The sequence below is a fragment of the Canis lupus genome, chromosome 21, assembly GCF_011100685.1.
Source record: "Canis lupus familiaris isolate Mischka breed German Shepherd chromosome 21, alternate assembly UU_Cfam_GSD_1.0, whole genome shotgun sequence".
Lineage (NCBI taxonomy): Eukaryota > Metazoa > Chordata > Mammalia > Carnivora > Canidae > Canis > Canis lupus.
In genome coordinates, this window is record NC_049242.1 from 36,961,739 (window position 1) to 36,983,309 (window position 21,571).

Sequence of the window (21,571 nt, forward strand, 5' to 3'; positions counted from 1 at the left end):
ATAGATATGGAACATTAACACAACCTAATTTCAAGGCTTATTATAAAGATACAGGAATGAACACAGTGCATTATGGGTGTAATGACAATGAGATCAATGAACCAGAAAAGGGCCTACATACTCATTTCCAACAAGGGTTCAAAGTCAATTTAAAAGTCTTTTCATAAAATAGTGCTGAAACAAACAAATATACAATGCATACTACACCTCCAGCATCTGGGTAGGAAGGTGTTGCAGGCAAGAGGAGAAGAGTTTGTGTTGTACAAAAGTGAAATCAAAGTGGATCACAATCCTAAATCTAAAACCTAAAATTATACAAGTTTGAGGGGGAAAAAAGCAGAAATTATTAAAAAATAAATAGATGAGGGGCACCTGAGTGGCTCAGTAGGTTAAGCAGCCAACTTTATTTCAGCTCAGGTCATGATCTTCGGGTCGTGAAACCAAGCCCCACATTGGGCTCCACACTGGGTGTAGAGCCTGTTTAAGATTCTCTCTCTCTCTTTCTCTCTCTCTACTCTCTAAGAATAATAAATAAACTGATGAATTGGAGCTACATCAAAATTTTAAAATTTTGCTCTTCAAAAAACACTGTTAGAGTGAAATCACATATCTGATAAAGAACGTGTATCTAAAATATAAAGCACTCTCATTGTGTAAAAAATCTGAGATATACAGATGAAAAAAATAAGTACATGAAAAGAAGCTGAACATCATCACTCATTAAGGAAATGCAAATTAAAAGCACAACTTAATACCATTTCACATCTATTTGAATGGCTAAATAAAAAGAATGCTATATCAAGTGTTGATGAATACCTGTATAAAATGACACTGTCACAGACTCCTGATGGTAATGTAAAATGGTACCATAACTTTAAAAACTGTTTTGGGAAACAGTTTGAAAGTTTCTTAGAAGTTAAATATATACTATCCATATGACCAGGCATTCCATCTGACCTATTTACTCAAAAGAAATAAAAGCATATCTCGCAAAAAAGATACAAACACTGTTAGTTGCTTTATTTGTAACAGCCCAAACTAGAAACAACCTAAATGTTTATGAACTGGATAATTTGTGCTGTATGCATACAATAAAAAAGGACACATTTATACCAAGTTCTAAGAAACACAAACTACTGTTTAGTGTCAGAAAATATACTGGTGCTTGTATGAGCACGGATATGGGGACTGAATGAGGCAGAAGGAAAGAGTTAGAAAGGACCCCAAGGAGAAGTCTTTGAAAAGGCCACAACTAGAAGAACATTATCAAAGAAAGTTTCATAGTTAAAAGCAAACATATAATAAAAGTAGTAGATTAATCACTTATAAATTTAGTACGGAAGTTGAAACACAAAAGTATAAAATCAATCATAGCCACAAAACTCAAGTCAAGGGCTTTACAAAATAAAAAGATGTAAATATGACATCACATACCTAAAATGTGGACGAAGGATAAAAATCTAGTGCTTTTAGAACATGTTCGAATTTAAGTGACCATCAACTTAATATAAACTTCTATACACGTAAAATGTTATATGAACCTAATGGTAACCATAAACCAAAAACCTATAATAGATGCACAAAAAATAAAAAGAATCTAAGCATAACACCTAAGAAAACCATCAAACCATGATGAAAGAAGAGAACAAGAAACAGAGAACTACAAAAACAACCAGAAAACAATGAACAAAAAGGCAGTAAGTACATACCTATCAATAATTACTTTAAATATAAATGGAGTAATGATTCTGATCAAAAGACACTCGATGACTGAATGGATAAAAAACAAGACCCATTATATACTGCCTACAAGAGACTCACTTCAAACCTAAACACATGTACAGATTAAAAGTGAAAAACAGGGATCCCTGGGTGGCGTAGCGGTTTGGCGCCTGCCTTTGGCCCAGGGCGCGATCCTGGAGACCTGGGATCGAATCCCACGTCAGGCTCCCGGTGCATGGAGCCTGCTTCTCCCTCTGCCTGTGTCTCTGCCTCTCTCTCTCTCTGTGACTATCATAAATAAATAAAAAAATTAAAAAAAAATAAATAAAAGTGAAAAACATACCATGCAAACAGAAGTGGGGAAAAAAAAAAAAAAACCCAGGGTGGCATTATTTATATCAAATAAAAGATTTTAAAACACTGTAGCAAAAAGTAGTAAAGTAAAATAAGAGTAAAATAGAAGAGAACAGAATAACAGACTAGCAAGAGAAAAAGAAGGGCACTTCAAAATGATAAAGGGATCAATATAACAGGAGGGTGTAACAATTATAAATATCCATGCACCCAACATAGGAGCAACTAAATGCATAAAACAATTATTAACAGACATAAAGGGAGAAATTGAAAATAATACAATAATAGGGGACTTTAATGCCTCACTTACATCAATATACAGATAATCCAGACAGAAAATCAACAAGGAAACAGTGACTGAATGACACATTAGACCAGACGGACAAACATTCCATCCAAAACCAGCAACATACAGATTTTTTTCAAGTACACATGGAACATTCTACAAGACAGATCATGTTAGGCCACAAAACAAGTCTCAATAAATTTAAGAAGACTGAAATATTAAGCATCTTTTCCAACCACAAGGGTATGAGACTAGAAATCAATCACAAAAAAGAATCCAGAAAAAAACACAAATACATGGAGGCTAAACAACATGCTACTAGACAATGAACAGGTCAACCAAGAAAACAAAGAAGAAATTAAAAAATACATGGAGACAAATGAAAATGAAAACACAACAGCCCATATCTTTGGGACACAAGAAAGGCAGTTCTAAGGGAGAAGTTTATAGCATCAGAGGCCTACTCCAAGAAACAAGAAAAATCTCAAGTAAGCAACTCAAGAGCTAGAAAAAGAACCAAAGCCCCAAGCTAGCAGGAGGGAAATAATAAAGATTAGAGCAGAAATAAATAAAATAGATGATTAAAAAACAGTAAGGAAGATCAATGAAATCAGGAGCTGACTCCCTAAAAAGATAAACATTAATAAGCCTTAGCCAGATTCACCAAGAAAAATACAGAAAGGCTGAAATAAATAAAATCAGAAATGAAGGAAAAATAACCAACACCACAGAAATACAAAGAATTATAAAAGATTATGAAAAAGTGTATGCCAACAAATTTGGACAACCTAGGAGAAATGGATAAATTCCTAGAAACATATTACCTTTCAAAACTAGGAAGAAATAGAAAAGCTAAACAAATCAATTACTAGTAATGAAATTGAATCAGTAATCAAAAAATCCCCAACAAAGAACAGTGCAAGACCAGATGGCTTCCAAGGTGAATTCTACCAAACATGAAGAGCTAATTTGTATTCTTCTCAAACTATTCCAAAAAATAGAAGAGAAAGAAAAACTGCCAAATTCATTCTACAAGACCAGCATTATCCTGACAAAAATACTGCAGAAAAAGAAAACTACAGGCCAAGATCTCTGATAAAAATAGATGCAAAAAATTCTCAACAAAATATTAACAAACTGAATTCAGCAAAACATTAAAAAGGTAATTTACCACAATCAAGTAAAGTTTACCAGGGATGGAAGGTGGTTCAATATTTGCAAATCAATCAGTGTGATACGTTACATTAACAAAAGAAAGGATAAAAACCATATAATCATCTCAGAGAAAGCATCTGACAAACTACAACATCCATTCAGGATAAAAACTCTCAACAAAGCAGGTTTAGAGGGAGCGAACTTCAACATAATAAAAGCCATGTGAAAAACCCTTAGCTAACATCATATTTAATGGTAAAAAACTGAGAGCCTGGTGAGCCTCAATGGTTAAGTTTGGTTAAGTATCTGCCTCTGGCTCAGGTCTTGATCTCAGGGTCCTGGGATGAAGCCCCACATTGGGTTCTTCACTCAGCAAGGAGTCTGCTTCTCCCTCTCACTCTCCCTCTATGGTCTCTCTCCCTCTCAAATAAATACAATATTTAAAAAACAACAACTGAGAGCTTGTCCTCTAAGATCAGGAATAAGGATATCCATTCTGAACACTTTTATTCAACATAGTACTGGAAATCCTAGCTGCAACAGTCACACAAGAAAAAAAATTTAAAGGCATCCAAATTGGTAAAGAAAAAAAAAATAATAATAATTTAAAAAAGAAGTAAACTCATTATTCGCAGGTGACAAGATAGTATATAAAGAAAACCCTGGGGATCCCTGGGTGGCGCAGTGGTTTAGCGCCTGCCTTTGGCCCAGGGCGCGATCCTGGAGACCCAGGATCGAATCCCACATCGGGCTCCCGGTGCATGGAGCCTGCTTCTCCCTCTGCCTGTGTCTCTGCCTCTCTCTCTCTCTGTGACTATCATAAATAAATAAATAAAAATTAAAAAAAAAAAAAAAAAAGAAAACCCTAAAGACTCAACCAAAAAACTATTAGAACTGATAAATGAAATCAATAAAGTTGCAGGACACAAATCAGTATCAGAAATCTGTTTCATTTCTATACACTAATGACACAAAGCTGCAGAAAGAGAAATTAAGAAAACAATCCCATTTACAATTGCACCAAAAAGAAAATACCTAAGAATAAACTTAATCAAAGAACTAAAAGATCTATACTCTAAGAACTGTAAAACACTGATGAGAGAAATTGAAAGCAACACAAATGGAAAGACATTCCATGCTCATGGATTGGAAGAGTATCATTAAAATGTCCATACTACCAAAACCAATTTACAACTTCAATGGAATCCCTATCAAAATACCAATACCATTTTTCATAGAACCAGAACAAATAATACTAAAATTTGTATGGAACAACAAAAAACTCTAAATAGTCAAAGCAATCTTGAAAAAGAATAAGCTGGAAGTATCACAATCCCAGATTTCAAGATACACTACAAAGCTATAGTAATCAAAACCATGTGGTACAGCCACAAAGACAGACATAAAGACCAATGGAACAGAATTGAGTGCCCAGAAACATGTTCATGCTTATATGGTTAATTGATCTACAACAAAGGAGGCAAGAATATACAATGGGGAAAAGACAGTCTCTTCAATAAATGGTACAGAGAAAACTGAACAGCTACCTGCAAAAGAATAAAAAATGGAACCATTTACTTACACCATACACAAAAATAAAACTCAAAATGCGAGACGGTGGGCAGCCCAGCTGGCTCAGCGGTTTAGCGCTGCCTTCAGCCCAGGGTGTGATCCTGGCAGTTTAGCACCTCCTTCAGCCCAGGGCCTGATCCTGGAGACCCAGGATCGAGTCCCACATCAGGCTCCCTGCATGGAGCCTGCTTCTCCCTCTGCCTGTCTCTCTGAGCCCCTCTCTCTCTCTCTCTCTCTCTCTCTCTCTGTCTCTCATGAGCAAATAAATAAAATCTTTAAAAGAAAAAAATGTGAAAAGGATTAATACTCCTAAAAGAAGACATAGGCAGTAATTTCTTGGACATTGGACCTCAGCATCATGTTTATGAATATGCCTCCTCAGGTAAGGGAAACAAAAGTAGAATTAAACTATTTGAATTACACCAAAATAAAAAGCTTTTGTACAGCAAAGGAAACCATCAATAAAACAAAAAGGCAACCTACTGAATAGGGGAAGATACTTACAAATGATATATCTGATAAGGCATTAATATCCAAAATATATGAAGACAACTCAATACCAAAAAAAAACCCCAAATAATGTGATTAAAAAATAGGCAGAAGTAGACATTTTTCCAAAGACATTCAGATGATCAACAGACACATGAAAAGATGCTTAACATCACTAATCATCAGAGAAATGCAAATCAAAACCACAGTGAGATATCACCTTGCACCAGTCATAATGGCTAAAATCAAAAGTTGAGAAATAGGGATCCCTGGGTGGCGCAGCGGTTTAGCGCCTGCCTTTGGCCCAGGGCGCGATCCTGGAGACCCGGGATCGAATCCCACGTCGGGCTGTGGTGCATGGAGCCTGCTTCTCCCTCTGCCTCTCTCTCTTTCTCTCTCTCTCTCTGTGACTACCATAAATAAATAAAAATTTAAAAAAAAAAAAAAAAAAAAAAAAAAAAGTTGAGAAATAACAAGTGTTGTTGAAAATGTGGATAAAAAGGAACCCTCCTGCACAGTTGTTGGGAATGTAAGTTGGTTCAGCCACTGTGGAAAACAGTGGTGGATGTTCCTCAGAAGAATTAAAACACTAATTCAAAAAGATATACGTACTCCTATGTTTATTGCAGCATCATTTACAAAAGCCAAGATATGGAAGCAACCCAAATATCCAATGATACATGAATGGATAAAGAAAATGTAATACATACTATAACAGAATATCTTTTTTTTAAGATTTTATTTATTCATGAGAGACATGAATACATAAATTATTGACAGAGAGAGAGAGAGAGAGAGAGAGAGAGAGAGAGAGAGAGGCAGAGACACAGGCAGAGGGAGAAGCAGGCTCCATTCAGGGAGCCTGTCGTGGGACTCGATCCCGGGTCTCTAGGATCACGCCCCGGGCCGAAGGCGGCACCAAACCGCTGAGCCACCCGGGCCGAAGGCGGCGCCAAACAGCTGAGCCACCCAGGTTATATATATATAACAGAATATATCTATAGAAAAGAATGAAATCTGGGAAAAGCCTGGGTGGCTCAGCGGTTTAGTGCCGCCTTCAGCCCCGGGTGTGATCCTGGAGACCCGGGATCGAGTCCCGCGTCAGGCTCCCTGCATGAAGCCTGCTTCTCCCTCTGCCTGTGTCTCTGCCTCTCTATCTATCTGTGTCTCTCGTGGATAAATAAATTTAAAAATCTTAAAAAAAAAAAAAAAAAAAAAAAAAAAAGAATGAAATCTTGCCATCTGCAACAACAGGAATGAACCTAGGGGGTATAATGCTAAGTGAAATAAGTCAGAAAGAAACAAATACCTTACATGCAGAATCTAAAAAACAAAACAAATGAACATGGAAAATAACCCAAAAAACAGATACTGAAATATAGAGAACTGGTGGCTCCCAGAGAGGGAGTCAGTAAGGGGGATGAGTGAAATAGATAATGGGCATTAAGGGATAAAAATTCCAGTTATAAAATAAGTCAGAGATGGAAAGTACATCATAAAGAATACAGTCAATAATATTGTAGTAATTGGGACGCCTGGGTAGCTCAGTGGTTGAGCAACTGCCTTTGGCTCAGGGCATGATCCCAGGATCCTAGCATCAAGTTCCCCAACAGGCTCCCTGCAGAGAGCCTGCTTCTCCCTCTGCCTCTTTCTCTGTGTCTCTCATGAATAAAATCTTAAATATAAACATTGTATGTACCTGGAGCACTGAATGAATATATAGAATTGTTGAATCAATATGTTTACACTTGAAACTAACATATGTTAATTATACTTCAATTAAAAAAAAGAAGGGGGATGCCTGGGTGGCTCAGTGGTTGTCTGCCTTTGGCTCAGCACGTGGTCCCCAGGTCCCAGGGTCCCAGGATCGAGTCCCACGTCAGGCTCCCCACACAGAGCCTGCTTCTCCCTCTGTCTCTGCCTCTCTCTGAGTGTGTCTCCCATGAATAAATAAATAAAATCTTTAAAAATAATAATAATAATTAAAATTAAAGTCCTCAGGGGAACTTTTGGATGTGATGAATATGTTCATCTCCTGATTGCACTGAAGTTTCATAAGTGGGTACCTATATCAAAATTTACCAAATTCTACACCAGAACTGGACCCTTGGCTGAAACATGGCTTGGTTAAGGCTATTCTCCCAGGAAGTTTAAAGGTAATCATTTCAGTAACACTTATAAAAGTCATGCCTTTCTTCTAATAAATTTTGAATTCTCTTTCCCTAACCAACATAGATTCTTGCATTCCCTCTTATAATATTGTTCATGTCCTCATGAAACCAAAAGCATTCCTACAATAAGATTCAAAACAACTACCATCTCCAACTGATCACCACTTGAAAACCTCACAGATTTATTTATTACCCAATAGTTCTTACAATCACAATTTTCATTAATAAGAAAGATCACTCACAGCACCTCTAGTTATGTAAATAAACCACAAATCCTACCGCCAAATCAAAACATTTCCATTTTTAAATCTTTCAACTTTATAAGCTAATAATGTTATTTATCTTACACCAATTTTTCACTTTAAAACCATGCTTTGAAGCATGAGGTCAATCAACTGCTTTAATGAGATTTAAATACTTAAATCTTACTAAAATGTTCACCCTCAAAAGCAAGTATCTATTTATATCAAATTTCAGAATATTCATTTTGTATGAATTTCTGCTTATGACCCTGCCACCTAATTTGTTTAAAATTTCCAATTATGGCAACAGATTCCAATGGCAGGCAAGTTCCTAAGGACTGAAGAGAATTTTAAGAGCTCCTTCATTTTGTTCAATGAAACTAAAAAACTCCTGCAGGGGGAAAAATAGTAAAGTAATAAGTATAGAATTGAAAAGCCCACCAGTATTGCAAAGTATATAACAAAAACCACGCCACTCTGAAAGGATAAATAAACTATGTACATCCAGGGAATGGAGTAGTACTCCAAAATTAAAAAAGAATTACTGACATGTACAACAATATGAATGGATACAAGGTTACTATATGAAATGAAGAAACCCAAACCCAAAAGTTTACACACTATCTAATTACATTTATTTAATATTTTCAAAATGACAAAATTTTGATAGTGATGGAGAACAAATCAGGGGTTGCCAGAGGTTAAGAATGGGAGGAAAGGATGTGCCTCTAGAGACAGCATGAGGGAGTCTGCTTGTGGTGATGGCAACATTCTGTATCCTGATTGTGGAGGCAGTTACACTAATCTATACGTTTGATAAAATATTACAGAATATACACCAGAAAAAAGAAGGTCATATAAAAACCAATGTCTGCAGTATATGTATTGTATATTGCACCAATGTCAATTTCCTTGTTTGCTAATGTGCTACACTTATGTGAGATGTTATTAAGGGAAGCTGGGTGAAGAGAACCAAGGAAATCACTGGACAATATTTGCAATTTCTTGTCAATCTAAAACTGTTTCACAAGAAGAAGTTTAATAAACGTAACAAAAAAGGCAATAGACAATGCAGAGACAATAAAGCAAAACTACAATTAATAAACTCTGATCTGAAGAGATATTATTTCCTTAACACAAGGAGAGGGATACTGTTGAGAGAGAGAGAGAGAGAGAGAGTTAAGAGAATGAGAGTTCTCAGAAATTCAAAACACAAGAGCAGAAGCTTTTAAAGGTTACCAGAAGGTTACCAAAAGATTAAATTGGGAATAAAAGAAAGACAAAGAATAGAAAATAAGAAAGGGTGAGAAAATTAGAGAACTGATGAATGTAGCTCAACATTCAAATGATTATGGTCAGAGAGAACAGAGAAAATGGAAGGAAATTATACATGAAAAATTTCCAGAAGTAACTATTAATAAGCACTGCTGCTATCCAACAGACACTAGTTGTAACAAATACACAAAAGTAAAATACCTACAAAGTTAATCGTATTCACTTATATGTGGCACCTTATGTAGAATACAAATGGTACCATATGTGGTAGCACTTTCCTAGTTTGAGGAATTATATTACATATCTTTAAACAGTTCCAGCAACTGTCATCACCTGGTGCACCTTACTAACATCTGTTGAATTTAGCTGAAGTTTTGAGGTATATATAGTATCTAAGCATTTTCTCCTTGAGTTTATTCCTTGTCAAACACTACCGTGTGTGTGTGCGCGCGCGCGCGTACACATACTGAGATACAGAGCTTTACAAGTTGTTTTCAACATTTAATCAAGGTTTTAGCATCTACTTTTTCTTTAACATGAGGTAAGCATCCTTGTAAATTGCATTACATGTTCCTATCCATTAGTCCATCTTTAAAAAAAAAAAAAAGCAGTATTTTGGGACACCTGGGTGGCTCAGCGGTTGAGCATCTGCCTCTGCTCATGTCGTAATCCTGGGGTCCTGGGGTGGGGGTCCTGGGATCAAGTCCCACATGGGGTTCCCCACAGGGAGTCTGCTTCTCCCTCTACATATGTCTCCGCTTCTCTGTCTCTCTCATGAATAAATAAAATCTTAAACAATTTTAAATCCTATTTTTATTTTGGGGAAAATTAAGCTGTTTTTATTACTGTAACAAGTATAATCTTATGTTTTAGCATTCTTAACTAAGCCTTTTAATTTATTTCATATTAATATATTGTTAAGCACTTAATTTGCATATGCTTTTATAAGCATTTTTAAGGTGTTAAGAGATGCAAAACCATGGCTCATGGGCCAAATGCAACCCATTACTTGATTTTGTAAATAAAGTTTTATTAAAGCACGACTACATCCATTCATTTATACATGGTTTACGGCCGTTTTCACTCTATATGGCAAAAGTGAGTGGCTGCAACAGACTGTGTAGTCCACGGAGCCAAAAATATTTACTATTCAACCCCTTATAGAAAATGTTTCCCATTCCTATGTTAAATGTCAGTAACTGGGATGATAGAAGAAATGCTATCAAACTTCTAAATCTACCTTCAACAGATTTAATGCAAACTTCTCTCATCTTTCCCCTTTTTTGTCCGTTAGCCTTTATATAAGCTTTTTGTTCTGCTTAATACATGATCAGTTCCCCAAGGAACAAAGGCTAATTACTGAAAAGGGCAGCTCTCAAATGACTGAACTATGCTCTCAAAAGTCAACTGTAAGTATGTGGTTTGATCCATTTTTTCCACAGAAATATTTTAAATGATACTTAAATCCCAGATTTCCCCACTAAAGACAACCACAGCAAGAAATATAGCCCAAAAGTAGCCTTAATACTAGTCCTAACCTCTCTCTCTTCTTAAAAATCCCATTGTCAGACATGTCAGCAACTCTAGTAAGGCAGAAGCAAGGAAGTTCCACAGAAAAAAAGAACTGTTGTACACTGTCGGTGGGAATGAAAATTGGTGCAGCCACTGTGGAAAACAGTATGAAGGTTCCTCAAAAATTAAAAATAGAATTATACTATTATCCAGTAATTCCACTGCTGGGTATTTACCCAAAGAAAATACAAAAAGATAAATGCACCCCTATGTTTACCAAAGTATTATTTACGATAGCCAAAATAATAGAAGCAACCCAAGCATAGGTGAATAGATGAATAAATAGATAAATAGGTGAATAGATAAAGATGCGGTGTATATAGATATACACATACATACATACAATGGATATAAAAAAGAATGAAATCCTGCCATTTGCAACACCAAGGATGGACCTAGGGGGTATAATGTAAGTGAAATAAGTCATTCAGAGAAAGTCAAATACCATATGATGTCACTCATGTGTGGAATTTAAGAAACAAAACAAAGATAAAAAAAGAGACACCCCCCCCCCCCGCAAAAAAAAAAATACAAAAACCCACTCCTAAATACAGAGAACAAACTGGTAGTTGCCAGAGGGGGAGGTGGGTAGGGAGAATGGGAGAAATCGATAAAGGAGAGTATCGTGACATGCAATGAGGTATCTATAGAATTGTTGAACCATTAGATTGTACACCTGAAACTAATATAACATTATATGTTAATAATACCTGAATTTTAATAAAAGAAAGTTTGTATACTGTTGCATGACCATTCTAAGAGCATCTTCTCTGTGAAGTCAAATGAACACCTAGATACTAAAAATTCTGTAAGAAAGTACCCTTTAAGGGCAAAGCTTTAACGTTTTACTAATAAAGTTTTTGAACTGATAAAAACTAATTTCATGCAAACAGCAAAGGAATTTGAAAATTTTTTGACTTTCAAAATGTCTATTACTTTTTTCCTGGCTTTTGAACTTTTTTTTTTTTAAGAATTATTTATTTATTTATGATAGACAGAGAGAGAGAGAGAGAGAGAGAGAGAGGCAGAGTGTGTCACAGGCAGAGGGAGAAGCAGGCTCCATGCCGGGAGCCCAATGCGGGACCCGATCCCGGGACTCCAGGATCGCACCCTGGGCCAAAGGCAGGCACTAAACCACTGAGCCACCCAGGGATCCCCTGAACTTTTTTAATAAAGGAAGATGTTGCTAGGCAAGCACCTCTCCAAACTGAGGAGTCTCTGAATTAAAATTATATCTAAATGTTATATTGCTAATTTTTTCAGTTCTAAAAAATAGCATAGCTTTAATTCATCAATAGGTATCAGGTGCTTACAACATTCAATGACAACTAAACTATAGTAACTAAAAGTACTCTTACCCTTCTATCCTTTATCCTAAAAATTTGTTTTAACTGCATTCAATCTACCAAATATTCGCGGATATGCTATCAAACCTATCCAATAATATGCTATTTACTATCTAGTACTGATGGATATAACCAAGAAAGTCTGTGCCCTAAAAATTAATACAATCTAGGGGAGAAAAACACAGAATATGTACAAATAAATACATTAAATATTATATGCTGATAAGTGCTATGAGGAAAAAATGAAGCAGATAAAGAGGACAGAGACTCATTTTGAAGTACACGTTTCTATCTTACATAGAGTGGTCAAGGTGGGACTGTCTAAGAGGTCTGAGTAAAGATCTAAGGAAGAGAGAAATAGAACTTTGAGAACATATGAGGGTACAAAGACACTATGGCAAGAGTAATTTTTAACTTTTTCAAGGCATTCAAGAAGGCCAGGATAGCAGAAGCACGGAAAGCAAGGACAATGTTAAAAGATGAGCTCAGGGGCACCTGGGTGGTGCAGTTAAGCATCTCACTCTTGGTTTTGGCTCAAGTTGTGATCTCCAGTTGTGGGATCAAGCCATACATCAGGCTCTGCACTCTGCATTCAGTGAGGAGTCTGCTTATCCTTCTCCCGCTGCCCCTCCCCCTTGCTCACACACCCTCCCTCCCTCTCTCTCTAATAAACAAATCTTTTTTTTAAAAAAAAAAGATGAGGTCAGAGAAATAAAACTAGAAACAGATTATGAAGGGTTTCAAAAAAATGTTTAAAGGGTTTCTGCAGGGCACCTGGGTGGCTCAGTCAATTAAATGTCTGCCTTTGGCTCAGGTCATGATCTCTGGGTTCTGGGATGAAGCCCCAGGTCAGGCTCCCTGATCAATGGGGAGTCTGCTACTCCGTCTCCCTTCCTCTGCCCCTTCCTCTCACTCGTGTATACTCTCACCCTCTCTTAAATAAATAAAATCTTTTTTAAAACTTTAATAAATAAATAAATAAATAAATAAATAAATAAATAAATAAATAAATAGGTTTTGTTTCTGATCTGCAGGATATGGGTACCAGTGAAGTGTAAGTTACACAATCTAACTTATGTTAGATCAAGTAGACAATGGAAGAAAGGATGCAAATGTAGAATCAAATGATCAATTTACAGGCTACTGCTAATAATTCAGGTGAGAGCTAGAAGTGACTTGGACCAGGGCCGTAGCAGGGCACATGGCAAAGAGTGGACTAGACTATACATTTTGAATAATAAGACTTTGAAATTTCAGAGATTAAATGTACAAGGTGAGAGAGAGAAGTCGAGTATGATTGATTTTTGGTCTGAGCAACCAGAATAATCGAAGTTCCAATTATTGTATGACAATGAGAGTGGGAAGATTAAGTATGGAAAGTGTAGGTACATCAAGACATGTTAAAGAGAGGTTTATTCAACATCCAAATGCAGATATCAAATAAGGAGTCAGACACGTAAGTCTAAAGTTGAGGGGAAAGGTCCAGGTTAGGGATAAAAATTTGGGAATTGGAAACCACTAATACTTAGGAGTGACATTAAGCAACTCCCTACCATAGAAAAAATTTTAAAATAGTTTTAAAATAGAGCTAACCACTAGGACCACCTGGGTGGTCCATTCTATTCAATGTCAGGACTCTTGATTTCAGCTCAGGTCATGATCTCAGGGCCATGGGATCAAGCCCCAAGTCAGGCAGCATGGAGTCTGCTTGGAATTCTCTCTTCCACCCTCCCCCCTCTACTCCACACACACTCTAATAATGAATAAATCTTTTTAAAAAATAGATAGTTAACCACTATTAATATCTCTCCCTCACCCCTTCTAGCCCCCATATCCTCTAAAATAGTAACTCTTTAAAAATATAGGCAAAATAAGTCAATCAGAGAAAGACAATTATCATATGATCTCATTCATATGTAGAATTTAAGAAAGAAAACAGAGGATCATAGGGGTAGAGGGTGAAAAAACAAAACAAGATGAAGGAGGCCATGTGATGTAATGAGCATAGGGTGTTACATAAGACTGATGAATAACTGACCTCTACTTCTGAAACTAGTAATACATATGTCAATTAATCAAATTTAAATATATATACACATACATGTAGCTAAGCACTATTAAAAATTGCACAGATCTAAATTAATGGTCAGATATATTTTGTATCTACTGAATAGTCAATAGTCATTCATTCAAATGTTTACTGGGTACTTCGTGAAAGTTGCTATTCCTGATTATATTATATTCATGATTATATTATATATGCTATTCATTGAGAATATAATGCATATATAATCATATACATTTAAGAGTGCTTCAAAAAATTTTAATTATTTTTAAAAACCTTTTGGAGCATCTGTCCTACTTATTACTTAAAGGGGGACAAATAAACCAGTGGGAAAAAAGGTATGAAATACAAATACAAGACTTTAATTTTAATTTTAGATGTGTCCAGTTATCAGTATTTTAACAAATTAGTTTTACAAAACATGTTTCTAGAAATAAATTATGGCAATTCCACAATTACTTGTACTTCTAAATGGTCTTATAAAAACACAAACTGAACTTATTCCATTAAATTCCCTCCTCTATCCTCATACTAAAACTTAAAAGCAATAAAACAATTAAAATTCAAATCTACTCTGTGAAACTAAATTAGATTGATAAAATTAAAGAATCAAAGAATTTGCATCAGAGGCCACACTTTATAACTGGTCATTCAATACACTTGAGTATCTTGAGAAATACCCACAGAAACATAGAATCTAAGTTTAAGAAAACCCTTTTAGAAAATGTAATCCAAATACCTCTCCAATTTCTGAGTCTCATTAACCAGGTCCCCATGAATTGGCTGACTTACTGCTTTTAATGACAGGAAAGGGTAACCTGGTTTTTCTTTTTAGCAGTTTTGTTCAATCTTTGGAAAGCTCTGACTCTTCTACAATTTTTCTTATCATTAAAGCTTAATTAAACCTTGTCATTGGGGCAGCCCAGGTGGTTCAGCAGTTTAGCGCCGCCTTCAGCCCAAGGCCTGATCCCAGAGACCCGGGATCCAGTCCCAGGTCAGGCTCCCTGCACAGAGCCTGCTTCTCCCTCTGCCTGTGTCTCTGCCTCTCTCTCTCTCTCTCTCTCTCTCTCTCTCTCTGTCTCTCATGAATAAATAAATAAAATCTTTAAAAAATAAAAAAATAAACCTTGTCATCGGACCCTAGTTCAGGGTTTTAGATCAGTTAATTATTTATTGCAGGGAGCTGTCCCGTGTATTGTAGAATGTTTAGTAGTAGCACCCCTGGCCTCCACCCACTAGATAGTAGAACTCCCTCCTCCCAGTTGTTAACAACCAAAAATGTCCTCAGACATTGCCAAAGCCCAATGAAGGGCAAAATCATGCCACTAGTTGAAAACCACTGCCCTGCTAGAACAAATAACAATAACAACAACACTAAGATCTGAGCATTTAATACATGCCAGGTATAATTCTGAACATTTTACATATATTTTCATTTAATCCTCAAAACCATCCCCAGTTGAGAAAATGGAAGCTTAAAGGCTAAGGAACTCGCCTAAAATCAGATAGCAAATTAAATGGCAGGTCTGAGATGTGAACTAAACAGTTCAAATTCAGAGCTCATGCTTTCAATCTCAAACAAGTTTGACTCAAACTAAGTCTAGTGTCATTTCCAAAGGGTAACTCTTCACATATCTAAATATGTCTTCTAATGAAATTTCTTAATATCAATCAGAGCTGTCCCCAAGACCTCAAATCAGTTCCTTAAGCTTATATGGTTTCCACTTTCTTCACATCCTTCCTTTGAATATACATAGAACTAAAAAGACAATAATATTCTGGTGTACAAGAGAGTGGCTCTAGCCATCTTTTCCATCAATTATGATTTTTTTTTCTTTTTAACAGGGAGGGTAGGAGAGAAAATGGAATGATAAATGCCATATTGTACTCTTGTATCAAGTTTACTGCCAAAAAACACCCCCAGGTCTTTTCCATGTGTGATGTTGTAAAGCCATGCTAACAATGTATATTAGTGTTTTTCAGGCCTTATGTATACTCCAAAAAAATTCATTTAAATTTAGTCCAACAATACAAACTCAGATCATTTTGGATCATTTAGTTTATTATTTCCTATCCTTTTTTCAGTGTCCCCTATAAATTTGATAATTTGCCTTCTCCAGATGTGCAATGAGGCAAAGCAAAGAACAAAGCCACCTTTCAAGATCAATAATCTTTGGGTAGGGTCATTCAAAATCAAAACTGTGCTGATTAACACAAACAACAATTCATTTTTCCTTCACCATATACCCAAGAATATAAAAAAAGACTTTACCAAAAACTAAGCTTAAGTCCAAATACATTATAGTGCTACTAGTCTACTAAGTATATCAGAAAATTGCTCTGACAATCTATTTTTAGCAAACCCATTCAGGATCATTTTTAACCTATTTTTCTTCAAGTTAGTCATAAACTACCCTTTTCATTTTTTGTTGTAAAATCCACTTTTCTCAAAATCAGACCTAGAATCCCCCATCTTTTATTCCACTGGTATTCTCCTAAAACCTTTAGAAATCATAAATAATACATTAACTTTAACATTTTTCAGGCAACTCCTTTTATAAATATGTTTCAACTGGCCTAGAAAACTCATTTAACTAGATACATTCTTCATCTTCTATCTCTATCTTGATTTTTATGTCCTCTTTCGCAATGTCCACTTTGTTGTAATTATTGGTGGTAGTAATTTGCTCTTCCTTTTTAACAAAGAAGCTTATAAATAAGAGCTGAGGAATTTTTTTCTTCCTTCATTGTCAGGCATTATTATTACACTTTCCTTAATTACCTTTTTAAATGTAATATAAGAAACTCTTTTGGTTGATCTTAGCAATATTTAAAAGTCTCATTAGCTCATCTGAGCTCTTGTTTATTTTCTATACTTATTATGGCAACCTTAGCTATTTGCTTGCTTTTAAAAGTAGTGCATATCTTTAAAGAGTTAATTGTGTAGTCACACTAAGGATCTTTCTCTGCCCGAAAAATATCAAAATTACATTTTTACTTAATTCCCTAAGACATTTTTCCTTTTTTAGAGAAATTTACCCAGTGGAATCATGCTGATCTTTCTCTTTAATCAAAAATCAGGAAAACTCAAATTGGCAAATTACAAAATATATACACACAAAACACTATGCAGTTCTTAAGAATTATGCTATAAAAGACTACTTTTTGACATAGGGGATGTTCATGACTAATTGTAAAAAAAATGAGTTATATAACAGGACATATAGTAGTAATATTTCAAAACCAGTTTTAAATATACGTGATTTTATATTTTTATACATACACAAAAAATAGGTTATATGCTAAAATATTTAAGCTATAATCAAAAGAAAAATACTTTAATATTTTTGTTTTCTTTTACGTGCTTTCCATATTTATCAAATTCATGTAATGAATATGTATCACTTTTACAAACACAGGCATTATTATTTTTTTAAAAATCAAAACCAGAAAAAATATTCTATAAAGTATAAGACAAAAAGGTCTAGCTTAAGATTTCTGCTTTTATGACTATTTCTAAACCAAGCTTAGAAAAACATTTCTGAACACCAAACCACAAAATAAAATTTTAAAAATCCAATACAACATACCCCAAGATACCTTAATCATATAAATAAGTTGTGACAATCATCAAGATGACCATTCTAACTCCTAGAAATTAAATGGGGGAAATCACAAGAACTTCCTCTCATTTCAAGGAAAAGCTGTTATGAACGATTTAAAAATATTAAAAATAATTTTAAAATGTATATTCTCCCAAATTCCTACAAAATAAAGGGTCAGTAGGACAGGAATGATAAAGACAAAAGAAAACAATCAAAGTGTTTAATATTGAGCTAAAAATTCCAAATAAAGTAAGCAATGTCACTTGTCAAGATTTAAAATCTCAAAGCAAAAACAGTTCTCTTTATTTAGAAATTCTGTCTGACTGAAAATCAATTTGCGATAATCCAAAAACTTATCTGATTTACTCTCTGGTTCAATGGCAACATCTAGATCATCTATTCAGTCTACATTCTAGGAGACTAAGAAAAAAGTCATTTTAACCAATTAAAATTTATCAAATATATTCAGTTCTGTAAAATACTACTACATAAGTGGTTCCACTAATCACTAATTCATCCAAAAGTAAAAATACATTTACTCTCTTCTTTAGGAAATTATTTCAACTATTTCATTTGTCTATCTTGAATTAAATTTTCAAATATATTGAAAATATTTTAAATTAGTCTTTCTTTAAAATTTTTATGATATTCATAAAAAACAATACCAAACATTCAAGTTACAGGAAGATTCTAAGACTTTAAACAAGATAAAAAAAACAAAGCATCAAACCCATGAAAACAATAAAAACACACTCCATTTCTTTTAAATAATTTGCCATTAAGAAGAAGACAATTAAGATATATGATCTTTTTCATCCAGAGAAGTAAATGACCATAATGAAACAAAGGCCAAACATATCTTTCTCAATCTCTCTCATATTCATAGATGTATAGAATTACAGCCCAGTGATATCTTGTAATAAATGAATACACACCTTACTTTAGTATATGCCAAGGTAGACACACAGAAACAAGAAAAAAATTCTGAAATCAGAGTATAAAGGGACTCTGCTTTTTCAAACAATGCAGCACTGAAAGCCAGGTCAGCATCCTTGGGCATTACTAGGAAACTTTAGCACATCTGATATTTCCATCATCTTCAAGAATCCTCTGAACAATCAGAAAATTTCCCAGTCTCCCCCTACCTCCCCTGTCCAGAGACTTCCTCTAGCTTTCCTCCCTCTACTGTGTAATAATGCTATTGCGGTTATTTAGGCTGTAAATGTTCAGATACAACCCCCTCTATATATTAATTCAGTTCATTTTCTCACAGACACTGACTCAGCCGTGGGTTGTGCAGCACTGACGTTTCTAACCAAACAGCATCGTGTGAGCTGTGATCATCCCATTTCTCCATTTCTGTGCAGCGATTGGATATTGTAATTGATAGACAGCTGAAGAAAACTCAGGAGATGAGGGCTTAGTGATATGTAGCTATGTTGCCAAATGCCATCTGTAATGCTAATTCTAGCTGTGCCAGCTTGCCAGGTTTTAGAAAACTAGGATGCAGCTAACTTAACTTTCTTTTTTCCTTTCGATGTTTTATTGTACACCCGTTCTGGGCAGTAAAGCTTCTCTTTAAAATCAAAGAAAAAATATTGTACTTAAGAATCCACTCAAGAACTGTTTTTTAAAGCAACCAAACTTTTCTATTTCTAAACTATTGCTGGAACTACCAAGTGACTTAAAAAGGAAACTGTAAAGCCCAATCTTCACGCAGTCTCAGAAGAAAGGAGCATGCGTACTTGTATGTGGGAATGAAACCTTGCGGCAAAGTCTGATATTGAATGTATGATGCATTTATCTTTAGTAACCTGAGCAGACTGCAGATCTGAGTTTTAAATAATTGTATTCAACCCAATTCAAGTATTCAAGAGCTTTTAAGCATATTGTCAATCTAGCCATTGTAATGTCACTTGTACAGAAAAGGTGCTTTCTTTTTCCTTTTTAAATATCAAAAACTCTTATAATTTAAAGAAAGTTGTTTCAATTCAGACCAAACACACTTCAACTGAAATACTTAACCTCTCAGCAAGCTACAAACTTCTCCATACAAGTATTAACTATAGAACTACTCAGAAAGAAACAAAGTTCAGTAATTTTTTAACTAATTTATTTGTATGCACTTGCTTAAACCACAGACACCCTGAAGTCCATCTTTGTTGAGATTAGCTTGTCTTGTCTTTTATATACATACCAAATTTACATTAAAAAAAAATTCAGAAAAGAAAGTACCTTAAAGTTTATTAGACGGAAATGAACTCATAAGGCAATACCCACCAAGCCCTCAAATCTCAACAGTAAGCACACATATATAGTAATTATTATTATTACTTTTAGAATTCAAGAAATTTATTTTTATCCCTGAAGGTAAGGAAAAGTACAAGAAAAAAATTAAAAACCTGGAAAATGCAGGAAATTCCCAAATATTAATAAAGCAAAATATAAATTTACATAACAATTTTCAAAAATTATGCACAAAAACAGAGTCAATAAAGTATGCTTATTTCTTAACTGCTAAAGATTAAATGTATCCCCCAAAACTCAAATACTGAAATGTATTCCTCCAATATAATAGTATTTGAAAGTGAGGAGGTAATTAGGTCTTGAGGGCAAAGCCTTCATAAATTGGATTAATACTTTATAAAAAAGACCCCAGAGAGATCCCTAATCCCTTCCACCATGTGAAAACACAGCAAAAAGACAGTCATCTGAACCAGGAAGCGAGTCCTTTCCAGATATCAAATGTGTCAGAACCCTGAACTTGGGACTTTCTAGCCTCCAGAACCATATGAAATAAATTTGTTTATAAGCTGCCCAGGGCAGCCCTGGTGGCGCAGCAGTTTGGCGCTGCCTGCAGCCCAGGGTGTGATCCTGGAGACCTGGGATCGAGTCCCATGTCAGGCTCCCTGTGTGGATCCTGCTTCTCCCTCTGCCTGTGTCTCTGCCTCTCTCTCTCTCTCTATGTGTGTCTCTATGGATAAATAAATAAAATCTTAAAAAAAAAAAAAAAAAAAAAATAAGCTGCCCAATCCATGGTATTCTGTTATAGCAGCCAAAACAGATGGAGACATTTTCTTTTTATAAACTTAAATCCCCAACTCTGTTTGAGGTGGCAATGTGCCCACCTACATTTCTTAGCCTCTATGATCCAGAGAAGACCATATAACATAGTTCTAGCCAATGATTTATAAGCAGATGCCTGCTGGAAATTTCTGAGAAATTTAATTCCCTAATATAAATGAAACCCCTTTCTTAATGTCCCTTCTCCCTTCTACCTTTCCTCTCTGGAAGGTAGACATGATGCCTGGAGCTATAGTAAGCCATCTTGTGATCACAAGAGAAAGCCAAGAAAATCAGAGATTTTTTTGATACTAACATCTTTAAGCCACTAAATCCACATCAGGCATTCATTGCCGATCTGTGAATTTACATACAAGAAAAATAAACCTCTAACTTAAGCCAGTGTTTAATCTGGCCTTCTACTGCTCAAATAGCCCTAAATAAAATACACAAGATAAAAAATAAATAAAAAATAAAGGATGAGAGAAGGGTAGAAGCACAGATAAAACACAACTGGCCAAGAGTTGATATAACTTGAAGCTGAGAGATAGGTACAGAGAGGTTTATTATACCTGTTTTCTCTACTTTATATGTATTTAAAATGTACCATAAGTTACTGAAAATCTTAACAAAAAGAATGAGAAACTTGTTTAT

General features: G+C 35.1%; 1 protein-coding gene across 5 annotated transcripts in view; it reads right to left on the bottom strand.

Moving 5' to 3' along the window:
- BTBD10 (BTB domain containing 10) overlaps positions 1-21,571 on the bottom strand; it is a 77,961-nt gene that overhangs the window by 30,097 nt on the left and 26,293 nt on the right. The window contains exon 1 of one of the 5 annotated variants that reach the window (XM_038569090.1): positions 18,790-19,049. The exons of the other annotated variants lie outside the window; for them this stretch is intronic. Within the exon in view, the coding sequence (XP_038425018.1) occupies positions 18,790-18,914 (125 nt within the window). The 5' untranslated portion in view covers positions 18,915-19,049. Of the gene's footprint in view, positions 1-18,789; positions 19,050-21,571 lie in introns of those variants that run through there. 5 annotated transcript variants of the gene reach the window in all.